Source organism: Lipotes vexillifer, unplaced genomic scaffold, assembly GCF_000442215.2.
Source record: "Lipotes vexillifer unplaced genomic scaffold, Lipotes_vexillifer_v1.1 scaffold1049, whole genome shotgun sequence".
NCBI lineage: Eukaryota > Metazoa > Chordata > Mammalia > Artiodactyla > Lipotidae > Lipotes > Lipotes vexillifer.
In genome coordinates this window covers 2,361,421-2,374,979 of record NW_006799027.1, presented here as the reverse complement: position 1 = coordinate 2,374,979, position 13,559 = coordinate 2,361,421, and the positions used below count along the sequence as shown (strand labels likewise).

The 13,559-nt window shown below is 33.9% G+C and overlaps 1 protein-coding gene across 7 annotated transcripts in view; it reads left to right on the top strand.

Moving 5' to 3' along the window:
- The first annotated feature begins 462 nt into the window (after positions 1-462).
- ABI1 (abl interactor 1) overlaps positions 463-13,559 on the top strand; it is a 27,375-nt gene continuing 14,278 nt past the window's right edge. For 3 of the 7 annotated variants that reach the window (XM_007471370.1, XM_007471373.1, XM_007471372.1), the window contains exons 1-5: positions 463-635; positions 5,498-5,512; positions 6,240-6,340; positions 7,889-8,029; positions 10,624-10,724. In XM_007471370.1, the coding sequence (XP_007471432.1) occupies positions 561-635; positions 5,498-5,512; positions 6,240-6,340; positions 7,889-8,029; positions 10,624-10,724 (433 nt within the window). In that variant the 5' untranslated portion in view covers positions 463-560. Of the gene's footprint in view, positions 636-5,497; positions 5,513-6,239; positions 6,341-7,888; positions 8,030-10,623; positions 10,725-11,632; positions 11,714-13,559 lie in introns of all 7 variants that reach the window. The other 4 variants (XM_007471371.1, XM_007471375.1, XM_007471369.1 and 1 more) reach the window with 3 other exon arrangements.

Genomic DNA, 13,559 nt, shown 5'->3' with positions numbered 1-13,559 from the left:
CTACTTACTCTATAAAGCCTTCTCAACCTAGTTGGACGTCTTGCTCTAAATACCTTTAATTTCAAAAACTGTGCGTGTGTCATTATAGTACTTCATCTAGTTGTTATTATTGATTTTTTTTTCTGGTCTGTATCCCCACAAAATAAAGTGTAAGCTACACAGAGCAAGAGCCCTCCCTTTCCATACACACCAGGTTTTTAGGAAAGAAAATTGCTTTCCTAAGAATCATTTTGGTATCAAAACCAATAACTTAGTTGGTGCTTTTAATAACCTTTAGATAGTCCATATTTTGAGCCTGAAAGGTATTAATTTGCTTAATTTTGATGGGGAAGAGGCAGTATTATTCACTGGAAAATAGACATGTGATACAGTCTTATGGTCCATTATATGTGGATATCATATATATTATTTACTCTTCCAAATAATATTTTCTTGCTTTGTTCAAATTTAAAATATAGACTGTGGACATTCATAAAGAGAAAGTGGCTCGAAGAGAGATTGGTATTTTGACAACAAATAAGAATACATCAAGAACTCACAAAATAATAGCGCCTGCAAATATGGAGCGTCCTGTAAGGTATATTCGGAAACCTATTGACTATACAGTTCTGGATGATGTGGGCCATGGTGTCAAGGTAAGCGTTTTATATTATATTAACTTGAAATAATTCGCATATCCAATAAATATTTTGGATAGGAAATATAGTGAGAAAGCTGATTTTCTTAAAGAATTAATAGATTCTCTTAGTAATTAGCATTACAATTTTTACAGAACATTTATTTAATACTAGTTATGTATACTAAGCTTGGGGCAGAATTTTACATGTGCAGTAGGCTGTATTCAAGAAGATATAAACACTTAAAATGGCCATTCATTTGTTAAGCCGTTTGAATCCTAGACTGATGTTATAAATTTGTGTTGTGAATGCCAAGTCTTGTTTTCACTACTGAATGAATATTTAAGAATAAAAAATGTATATGCTTTCCAGAATTGGTTTAGAAAGTAATTTATAAATACTTTTATTCATTTATTCGTAAATATGTGTGTATTAATACATCTGTGTGGATGTGGATATAATTTCAGCAGTTTATGCAAAATGAAACAATTGTGTGTAATCTTGTTCTATGCATCACTCCCCACTCTCCCACCCCCTGCCCCAACAGGCTTTTAGGAAAGGGATTTTGTGTTGCCCTTGTCCATTTCTTAGCATGGCAGAATTAGCTGCTCTTGAAGGATATCTGTAGCTTCTCAACTTTTTAGATATTCATGTGTTATTTTGGAAGCATCTGGAATGACCTGAATTCTTTAGCTATCTTTGCTCAAGATAAACTGTTCCTCTGAAATTTGGTAGTCCCCTTCTTAGAGGACCATTATTTGATTTTGTTTCTGGTCTCCAGAATATTTATAATAATTTTTTTAGGAGTCAGCTAGAATCTTGAAGCTTTTCCTAGCTGGTTATCTACCTGGTGCTATTGCTGGATTTGTTGCATTCTGACTTATCTGGGGTTCCTGACCAAGAGGGGAGTATAGCTGGCGACATCGCTCTTTATTCTGGTCTTCTTAGAGACTATTGGAATCTCCCCTTCACTGTCAGGCTTGGAAGTCGGAACACTTTGCAAATGTAGAGCAGGTTACTCGTTTCTTGTATTTTTATCCAAGGATGTGGCTAGGGTTGTCTAAGAGCTTAAGTTCAATTTTAATTTAAGATATTTAGACTAGATCGATTTAATTTGAATTTTGAGAATTTGGAAGAACTTATAATATTATTACCTGCCTTGGAAGTAAAAATTATGTATATACACATATGCATATACATGCACCCGTGCACACACATTCTCACGTGCTCACTTCTTCCCCTTTTGCTTGATTTTTCTTCCTACGAAAGCAATATACACTCATTTAAAAAAAAAAATCTGTCACCATCTTAGAAGTGATTATCCTCTATTATCTCTCCACTAATAATTGTGTTTAACAGTTTAGTACATTGCAGAGTATAAAATGAAACCAAATTTTACAAGGAAATTTTGGGTGAGAAAATTTATTTTATTATGTATGTATAAGTGAGAAATGTAAACACAGCATAATATATACTGAAAGTCTGCAGATGTGAATTTTAGCAATCTACTTTTTGTAATGTGGATACTTTAGACGCAGGTTTGTTTTTTATTGTAAAATATACATAACGTAAAATTTACCATTTAACCATTTTAAGTGTACAGTTCTGTGGCATTAAGTACATTCACATTGTTGTACGGACTATTTTGAAATATTTTTTTGACCATGGGTAGGAGGGTGGGTGGTCAGTGAGAACAATGTATCTCAGAAGCTGATATGTGGCTTATTTGTCCACATTTTGTTTCTGTGATATACAAATACATACAATTATTTTTCCCCCAGTAGTCTCATTGCAGCTATATTGATCCAGTTTTATTTCCCTAAGAAATCATTGTTGGCTTAAATATTTCTAGAGGATTGTAGAGATCTGTGAAAGTTGGAAATTTGGAATAGTTAATGAGCAAATGCCAGGGCCAAAACTACAAGGAAGAAAACTTTAGATTTATTTTTAAATTAGTGTCTAAAGCACTTTTAAGGATTGGAAGACACTGTACTTACAGTTCTAGAATTATTTTCTTATCTTTTGCCTACTTTTCTATTTAGAAGTTTGTTTTCTTACTGATTTGTAAGGGTTCTTTTTTCTATTAAAGAAATTAGCTCCTTATATTTTGGCAAATCTTTCCTCATCCTGCTGTTTGGCTTTTGACTTTGATGGTTTGGTATTTTACACAAATATCTACAGGATGTTAAAAAATTGTATCCAAATATATTAATATTTCTTTTTAAAATTATTTTATTTATTTTCTTTTTCTTTCTTTTTTTGGGGGGGTGCTGTGTTGGGTCTTAGTTGCGGCATGCGGGGTCTTCGTTGCGGCACGCAGGCTTCTCTCTAGTTGCAGCTTGCAGGCTCTCTCGTTGAGGTGCGTAGGCTCAGTAGTTGTGGTGTGCAGGCTTAGTTGCCCTGTGGCACATGGGATCTTAGTTCCCCAACCAGGGATCGAACCCACATCCCCTGCATTGGAAGGCGGATTCTTTACCACTGGACCACCAGGGAAGTCCCAATATTTCTTCTTATTTGTGTTGATTTTTACCCCCCAAGATTAATATTCCATCATATTTTCTTCTTTCATGATGTAAATTTTAGTGTTTTGGTATTTGTATTATTCATTTAATTGATATTTATTATGTTAATGCATTTTATGCTATGAAATAGGTGGTACACATAAGTTTAGTAAGAATTTAAAATATGGAAAAGGTGTCTTAAGGTAAGTCTGGTTTGACTTTTGGAAACAGCGTAAGATATAGATAAGAGAATCCTTGCATAGAGACTACCAGAAAGTTTGCCTAAAGGAGAGTAAAAAAGAAGATGAACAATAAAGTTCATCCTAATAAAATAAAAATAAAAATACTAAAGTTCATCCTAATAAAAGGAAGAACAAGGTTTCAGAGTATGCTTAGACTAGAGAAGGCTTGAGCACTTAGTAGAAACATTTAAAATTATTTCTGTTAAACAGTTATAATAATTAACAGCTTTATAGCCTGGTTCATAACTTATGAAGGACTTTCCACATATATCTTTGTTTTCAAGCCTTGAAAAGACCATATGATCTAGGAGTTATTACATTTTATTAATGGAAACACTAAAGCTTTATAATACATAGGAATGGTATTTTTAAAAGGTTTCGATTTTATTAGAGGAGTGAGCTAATGAATCATTTCAGAGAAAGAATTGGCATCTTACAGACTTTCGTACTAGGTAGGAATCAGAGAGTTCTATTTTCAACCTAAGATTCCAAGGAAATGGTAAACGGACTCATCCATAAATGTAAATGTTAAGGAAATGAAGTGAGATCTTAAGGAAATAAAAAGCCTAGTTTTGAATGTGTTTGGGGGACACTGAAATGGAAAAATTTTGTAGGTTGCTAACAATTATATTTTGAGTTGTAAGGTATAGAGATCATTTCCTTCCAACACTCGCTAACCCCAACACATTTGTATACATAAACATGCACTTAAGAGAGGAGGCTGTGCTCCATACGAGGTTAAAGGATACACCATTGCATAGTAGCAGAGTTCAACTAGAATTTGCATTCCCAATTAAATTCTCCTTTCATCCTTTCATTTGGGACGAGTTTATACTTGTATGCTGTTTTTTTTGTTTGTTTGTTTCTTGTTCACTTGAAACAGCAAATGAGGGAAGATGTGGTCATATTTAGAATATTTCTAAGTTACTTTAGAATAGTATTTAGTATATTATAATGCTATCATATTAATAAATCTTATCTTCAAGGATAATAAGGTTATTCAAGTTTAATTTCTAAATCCAGGTGTGAAATGTAGTGGCTAGGTAGGATTCCAGACATTGTTTAATTAGGATAAAAATGAGTCATATTATTCTAAACAAACACTAAAGAATACCAAGATTCTGGCACAGTTTCTAGAAATGAGAATATAAGTCAAAGGATATTCCATTTTTGGATGATTTCCTTAATGTTGCTTCTGTGGTCACTTGAAAAATGATAGATACATATTTAGAATGGCAGGTATTATGGAAGGAACTTGAGACCCCACGCCCCACCCCAAAATGTAGGAAAAGACTGCAACCTGGAGGTATTTTTTTCTTAAGTGGCGTGGTACAAGTAGGATGCTTTGGACACATTATTTCATATATATAAGCTAGCCAGTTTTCATAGAAGTAGCCTTTAGGATCAAAGCAGCTTTTCTTCAGTTTTGAATTATGGTCAAACTTGTTCAGAAGAAAATTTAGAACTAGAGCAACATATAACTTTCTACTAGTGTTGGCCTGGTCAGGATTTGTATTCATAAGCTACACATGAGAGGGTATCCAGACCCTGTTTGCTTGTTCCTTAATTAGAATTTGGCTAAGCTATTATTGTGCATTGTAATTTTGTTTTTAAACACTTTTCTGAATTTGGAAAACAAGCTGTGATTTTGAATTTTAACATTTGCAGTTTATCACTCTTTAAAATAATATACTACCATTCAAATAATGAATACTCATACATGGGCATTCATTATCCAGCAGTCTTAGGTCTTATACACAGATGTATTAAAGTAGCCATACATTTAATTGAGGTATGGTGTTTGTGTTTAAATCAAAATTTGTTTTTTAAATCATCTATGATTCAGTTGGATTAATTTCATAGGATAAAATACTGACCTAAGAAATTATTGGAGCTGCATGAGATTGGCATAATTAAGTGATTTCCTTATGAATGTATTATTTTGAAAAAATATGTGATACCCATGAATATTTCCCTGCTGCTTATGGATATCTTTTCTTTACAAAATATTTGAAATATGACTGGGTAAAAGCTTATTAACATGAATTGAGTAACTGTAAATGTAAACCTGTCCTATCAGATATAACTTATCTAGAATTAATTTCTACTTTTTCCCCCCTTTTTTTGCAACGTAAAGTGGCTAAAAGCCAAGGTAAGAGTTACTACTTATCATTTGATCCACAGTTTCCCCTCTATATCGATAGAGGCTGCAGAGCCACTAAAATTTGAAAACTTCTCCTATGTCTGTCTGCTTTTTCCCCATAGGATTTATGTAGATTAAATATACTCAAACTCAGTTCAAATCAGCAACATTTAGCTTGGATGTGTTAATATATCAAAGATATATTGACATCTGCATTTATATAGGAACATTAATTTTGCTAACATTTATTGCTTTGCTCATTTTTTGATAGTTGCCTTGCTTTTATTGACTTACAATTAGGAGGTTTCCCAGGCATATGACTTTGTTACTGAGTTGTTGGGATAGAGGTGATTTTTTTAGATGAATATTTTAGCAAATTGACACTGAGATCTGCAGTTTATATTCATGCACACATTTCAAAAATTTTAAGAAACCCAGCATTTGAATTGCAGATAAGTTAGATCTCAGTGAACATTTTTAACAATAAAATAATATATAAAATTCAATGATCTCACCTGTATTTTGCAATAAATTGGTATGAAGGGCATAAAATAATAAGAAAAGCCAAGTGCAAGGGGTATCTTGACTTTTTAAAATGTAGTACCAAAGTCTGTTATTAAAACTGTCTGGGAATCCTTATTTCACATTCTGATATTAAAAAAAAATAATACATGGTGTCAAAACACCAAGAGAACAATTTGATATAAAACTAAAAGCTTTTCTTTCCACATTTTAGCATGGAAATAACCAGCCTGCAAGAACTGGCACACTGTCTAGAACAAATCCTCCTACTCAGAAACCACCGAGTCCTCCCATGTCAGGCCGGGGAACATTGGGGTAAGAATTCAGCTACATCTTACAAGAGGATTTGTATGTCAAAGGAAGAGATGTTTTTGTGACTTAAGTAAATGTATGGATCCTTGTGACGGGACCCTCTCTGTGTGATAATACTACCTTTTACAAATTCATTTTGGTTCCTATTTCCTTGAACAGAATCCAAAATGAACCTGCCTGTTCTGTAATATTCTCTAAGGAATTCTGTACTAGAAAAGTTTTTTTGTATGTATGTAAATGAGCATTATTTATTTATTCTAACTCATTAAAAAATATAAATATATAAATACATATATAAAAAGATTTATATATGAATCTGAGTTACGTTTATTTAAAATGAAATGACCAGAAGGTTCCATCTATGGTGTCTTCACATGTATTTGCAATATTGATATTACAGAGCTTTGAATAAGTGGTCTACTTTGTGTAGTTTGGTTTGCTAACCTGCAGTTCTTCTGTTTCCCCTGAGACTTGGGGACTCTTTACTTGGAGTACTTCTTTTTTTTGTTTTTTTTTGGTTTTTTTGTTTGTTTGTTTGTTTTGGTTTTTTTGGCGGTACGCGGGCCTCTCACTGTTGTGGCCTCTCCCGTTGCGGAGCACAGGCTCCGGACGCGCAGGCTCAGCGGCCGTGGCTCACGGGCCCAGCCGCTCCGTGGCATGTGGGATCTTCCTGGACCGGGGCACGAACCCGTGTCCCCTGCATCAGCAGGCGGACTCTCAACCACTGCGCCACCAGGGAAGCCCTGGAGTACTTCTAACTGTGCTTCTGCTGGTAATCTTTGGGCCCTTCATTCTAGAGTAGCTTTGTAAGAAGGCCAGTGGAGAAGTAGAAAAGGTAACTGTGGCTTCTTCCTTTCCAATTTTCAATGCAATACAAATATTGAATACTTCATAAGACATTTCTGAAAGATTGTTCACCTTATTATAGAAAATTAGACTCCTTATTTTTGGTGGAGGGGTGGGGGAATCATTATTTTATAGTAACAGGGATCAGCAATCAGCTTTCTTATAAGATCTTAGTTTCTATTTTCATTCTGTAAACTCCTTACCCCTGAAAAAAACATACGAAGTTATTAAATAGAAAAGTTAAAATCATTTATTGAGAAGTTAATGGCATCACATCTAGGATCAGAATGTACTTGTTCATATATCTCTAGATTGAGGTAGGAGTAAATTGCACAGGAGATATTTAGCTTCCATAATATACAAGGACAGTGGCTTGTGGGTTACTGAGCTGGGAATAATATGTATTTCAAAGTTTGATATTACTGAGCATTATAAACATTATAACCATGATTTTTAGAAATAAGATGAGAACTTTTAAATTACCCTTTCCATTGGTTTTCCTAAGAAAAGGCAACAAATTTTAGCTTTTGTGTTAAAGTAACAAAATTCATACACCCCAATTAAAAACGTTTTTTAAAAACAAACTTTATTATTAAAAAAAACCCAAAACTTGTGTTATACTTGGTTATAAAGGGACAGTCACAAATTTGGGAGAAAATACCATTTATCTTTATTCATATTCCTTTCTCTATTATGCTTCTTTAGACGAAATACTCCTTACAAAACCCTGGAACCTGTTAAACCTCCAACAGTTCCTAATGACTACATGACAAGTCCTGCTAGGCTTGGAAGTCAGCATAGTCCAGGCAGGACAGCTTCTTTAAATCAGAGACCGAGGACACACAGGTAAATTTTTAGGTTGAGCCTTTGAACTGAGAATGTGTGTTATTGATTGGTGACAAACTCCTATAGAGTTGCTGGTAAAGGTAAAGTGCTAGTCTAATGCTAATATAGAATGTAAAAGTTTGAGGGTATTAATATTGTATATGTTCCTTTAAATATATGGTATAACTTCTATTTTTTAGATTTTTTAGTATCTATTTATACTGCTAGCAGATTGCTAGTATTTCCTTCTTTTGACAGAGGTACAAATGTATATTTGGATGAAGTCTGAAGAATGTTTTTTAAAATGGTCTTTTAGAAAAGATCAAGGTAACCACTGTTAAATTTTTTGGATAAAAGGTTAAACATCAGAAACTCTACAATGTGATTTAAACTTTAAGAGGTTGGAGGAAAGAAAACAGTTTAGATCTGAGGAAGAATTTATTAAGAGAGTTGAGGTACTAGAATATGTTACTGTATAAATTCATTAAAAAAAGTTCTAGAAATCAGCTACCCAGTGGATTTTTAAAAACTTGGTTATGGAACATAACATACATTCAGAAAAGTATATACTTTATTAAGTATAACAACTTGATGTATTAATACAAATTGAATACAGTCATGTAACCATCACCCAGATCAGAAAATGGAACATAACCGCAATCCAGAAATCCCCCTCAGGCCCTTTCCCAATTATTGCCTCAGCCTTCCTCCCCTCAACAGTAACCACTTTATTTTTGTGCAAGTTTATAAAGCCAGACAAAATTATCGTATAGCTCAATTTGTTTTATTCTTTGATTTTTACCTCTCACTTAATAACTTGGGCAAGGAACCTCTTTACCTTGACTTTTAGGATGGTTTTATTAGAAATACAGCTTTGTAAAATCATTTTGGGGGCTTCAGTTACGCAGGATATATCACGCTCTTAGATGCTATGTAATTGTTATTTGTTGTTATTGTTACTGTTAGTAAATAAATTGTCATATTGATATCTGCAGTTACTGAATCAGGGTAAGTTCAATGAGGACCAAAATTGTTTTTTTTAAATATGTTTATTATTGAATTATTATACCAAAGCATGGTTGTTCTTTATAGTGGATGTAGTAATAGTTTAATCATATTCAACAACTAGTTAGTTGTTAAGAGTTACTTCATTAGATATCAGGGATATACCTATGAGATATAGTTCTTTTTTTCAGGAGCTTGTTCTGTTAGAACAGGGATCAACCAACTTTTTTATAAAGGGCCAGATTGTCAATACTTTAGGATTTGTGGTCCATATGGTCTCTGCTGCAATTACTCAGCTCTGTCATTGTAGCATGAGAGCAGCTACCAGCAACACGTAAATGAATGAGCATGGCTGTGTTCCAGTAAAACTTTATATATGGCACTGAAATTTGAATTTAATATAATTTTAATGTGTCATCAAATATTATTCCTCTTTTGATTTTTTTCTACTAATTAAAATGTAAAAAAAATTTTCTTAGCTCACAGGTTGTAAAAATCAGACCATGGGCCAGATTTGGCCTGTGGGCTGTAACTTGCCAATCTCCATGTTAGAAAAAGGCACATAAGCCAGTAATTGTGGAAGCGCATAAGTGCAAAAATATTCATCTGTCTGTGATACGGTGGTGGCAGAAAGCAGAGTACTGGCCAGCTTGGGAGGAGGGAGGCCTTCATATCAAAGCTATTTTTGTTATATAAATAGCTTTTTTCCCCTTTCTATTAGTATGTGATAATGTGATTATAGAATGCTCATATTGGAGGAAAAAAACTTACCTAGGCAGTGCAAATCATTGCCCTGTTGGGTTTCTGGGTCTACTGAGCTGATGATGTTGATTTTTAAAAGTATAATATGGAGCTTAAGGCTACACGTGTACATATGTACATTTGCATAATGTACATGTGCACACATACATTACTAAAACTGGTCAGTGCGAGGTTGTATACCTAAAGGGACAGTAATTCCATAGAAGTAATTGGTTAAAGTTTAGTAGTATCAACCATTCTAGACTGTGCCTTGCTGAAACTTCATTATTGTCTTATTTGTCTTTTTTTTGTCATTTGCTCATTTTTTCCAAACATTTCCCTGTTTTATTGCCATTCTTTGAGATGAGTGGAGGTTTACATACTAATTTCAGACTAAAACTGGTTACCATTTTTATTAACTTCCATAGCATCTTTTGTGGCTTCCATCACACTATTTGTTAATGTCAGTTTTCACAGTCTCAGTGAAGAGCTCCATGACAGTGTGGTTCATGTCTTGTTTGTTCACTGCTGTTTATACGAGGTTTTAAATAAATCCTTGTTGACTCATTGTACTATAAGATTATATTGGTCATTCATGTCTCAGTGATTTCTTATAGTTCTGAGTACTACGTGACTATATTGGTTTTTCAGTAGTTGGAGAAATAGAGTGAAACACAATAACCACTTCAAGTATTAGGGTTAAAATTTATATTGGACAGTTAAAATTTTTCTTTATATATACTTGTGTGTATACATACAAGCACACACATATGCATCATAAAAGGAGTATTTAATGGCTTTGAGTTGATTTTTTTCCTGAGTAAATCTCTAGAATTGCTATTTTCATGATTTTTCTCTCTCCTTTGCAGTGGAAGCAGTGGAGGAAGTGGAAGCCGAGAAAACAGTGGCAGCAGCAGTATTGGCATTCCCATTGCTGTGCCTACACCCTCACCACCCACTGTTGGACCAGGTGTGTCATATACTCATCCATTTTAATATGTGGTAGTAGTTAGCTTTATTATGGAAGTCTGAAATAATTTAATTACATTAGATAAAACTATTTAACTTATGAGATGGTTGCCAGAATGAAAGCAAATTTAAAAACAATTTTTGATTGGTTTTCACAGGGTCTTTATAGTTTTGCAGATGTTTCTCCTTACTTATAGAAAAGCATATTAAATAGCTTTATTAAATAACTTTTTGGACATTTTGCTTTAGAAATACTTGCCTTGGGCACAAGTCAAGAATGATACTTATTATTTCAAGAGCAAGCCAGTATTATTGATAATTCAACCAAAAGATCAGTGTCTTTAATGTAAATTATGTATCGTTAACTTTGATGTTGCCTTGTAGGCTAGTAAGTATGTCAACTCCACTGTTAGCTGGTTTTGTGACTTTACTACATTTATGTATGGTATTCAATACGTATTTCAGTAAAATGCCATGAATATAAAATGGGATTAAACTAGGAGAAGCTCTTTTACTTTTTAGATTATATAAAAATTTAAGAAATCATAGCAGAGCATTAAATTGGTCCCTTGATTTTTTTATTAAGTGAAAGGAAGACTTTATGATGTTAAAAATACACACTTTAAAAGTAAGTTTGATAATCAAAAGTTGCTAGGGAAAAATACTTAGTTTCTCAAGGATGTTGTTGAAAAAGGAGAAAAAGCTACTTATAAAAACAGGCATATTTTATAGTTAATGAAAGCATGAACTCAGTGGCCTTTTTACCTAGTAAAATTCTTACTCATTCGAACATGCTTTACATATGGGTATCTCTCTCTTTTTTTATTTCCAAAATGTACTTCCTTACTGTTTCAGAATGATTAGTTCTGTTTATTGCACTCTGACCTGAATTATAAACTATTTTATTAGAAAACATTTCTGTCCCTCCTCCTTCTGGAGCTCCACCAGCACCACCTCTTCCACCACTTCTGTCCGTGAACACTGTGATAGGTGAGACTGCATAACCACTGGAGTGATTTACCTTACTGTGCAGAGTTCATAGTAAGCTCCTCTGTTAGACGGCTCGCTTTTGTAGTTGTTAGGTTGTAGGTGGTAATACAAAGTTTAAAGTATTAAATCTAATTTACACTAATTTCTTCTGATGAAAGGCCTCTGAAGTTACACAGAAACTTCTCTGTGATGTCAGATGCTTCTGTGCCTAGTTTATAACCAATTCAATGTGGCTTGCATTTGTTCTGTTTAGATTTTTCTAGGAATATTATAGCAGTGATTGTTCAAAAAATTTTTTTTTAATAGTGATGTAATATTTTTTTAAAGTGAAACTTGATTTGGAACTCCCTGGTGTATACCACAGTCACAGGAGTGGGGTGAAGGTGGGGGACAAGAGGAAGAAGATGAAAAAGAGAATGGTGTGCGGTGTGGGGTACTCTGAGGCTTTCCAGTGGGTCACAGCCGAAAAACTCTGATATAGCCCAGGATTTATGGCATCTGAGGATGCCATGAAACATTTTGTTCAATAAAATACATTTAAATTGCTCCCAAGTTGGGGGAGACTGGATTGAGCATATAAGGAATTCCAAATATAGATTGGTATAAAACCATTCAGCCTAGAAATGCACAGTAGCATTTGGGTGGAAATGGATAAAGAGCTGTTTCAAATATTGAGAGCTTAGGTGAAATAAAGCCATCTAGTAACTTCTTTTCAAAACGTTGGCACTTGTACTCAGAGGAGAGGGGAAAAGGAAGTGATAAACAAAAGACCCAAGTAATAGAAATTGTTGGCAGAAAGTCCATGTGGAAAAAAAATGCCCTCAACGTAATTAATAATCAGGAAAACAGAAACTACGAGATACTATTTTATAGCTACCAGATAGGTAAAAATGTAGAAGTCCACCAGTACCAAATGTTGATGAGGATGTGCAGTAACAGAAAGGTGCGTTGCTGGTGGGAGTTTATTTGTTGATTCAGTCACTTTAGAACATAATTTGTTGTTACCCAGCCAAGTTGAACCAGGTTTCTACCTTAGATTTACCAGTTTCATTTCTAAATATTTGCCCTAGCGTACTGGTTCTCAAAACATGGTTATGGAACTCCTGGGGGTTGCCAAAATCCTTTCTTGGAGTTTTTGCGGTCAGAACTATATCCATAATACTACTAAGACTTATTTGCCTTTTTTATTCTCATTCCGGTACAAGTACACAGTGGAATTTTCCAGAGGCTACATAACATATGATAACATCATTTTTGACAGCTAATGGATTGTGTATTTATGTATTTTAAAGATAAATCAGTTTTAATTTCTAATATGGTAATTAATTAATTATGGTAATTAATCAGTTTCTAATATGGTATAACCCACTTCAACAAAAATTTTTTGAGGTTCTCTAATTTTAGAGTGGATCCTAAGACCATAAAGTTTAAAAACTACTATACTAGAGCAGTGGCTTTTGGAGTATGATTTACAGACCAGCAGCATCATTATCATGGGGGAACTAGTTAGGAATGCAAATTCTCAGGACCCATTCCAGACCTACTTATTCAGAAACTCTGAGACTGGAGCCCAGCAGCCTGTATTATAGCAAGCCCTCAAGGTGAAAATCTGATCATTGCTGAAGTTTGCGAACCACTGTTCCAGAGAAACTTAGGAACCATATTTAGGAATGTTCACAGTAGCGGTGTAATAATAATAGCAAAAATCTGGATGCATCCCAAATGTCTGCAGTGAAATGGATAAATAATTGTGGCATGTTCATATGCAAATAAAGCAATAAAAATGAATGATATATTGATATACTTCTCAACATGGATGAATCTTAAAAGATAATATCAAAGGAAA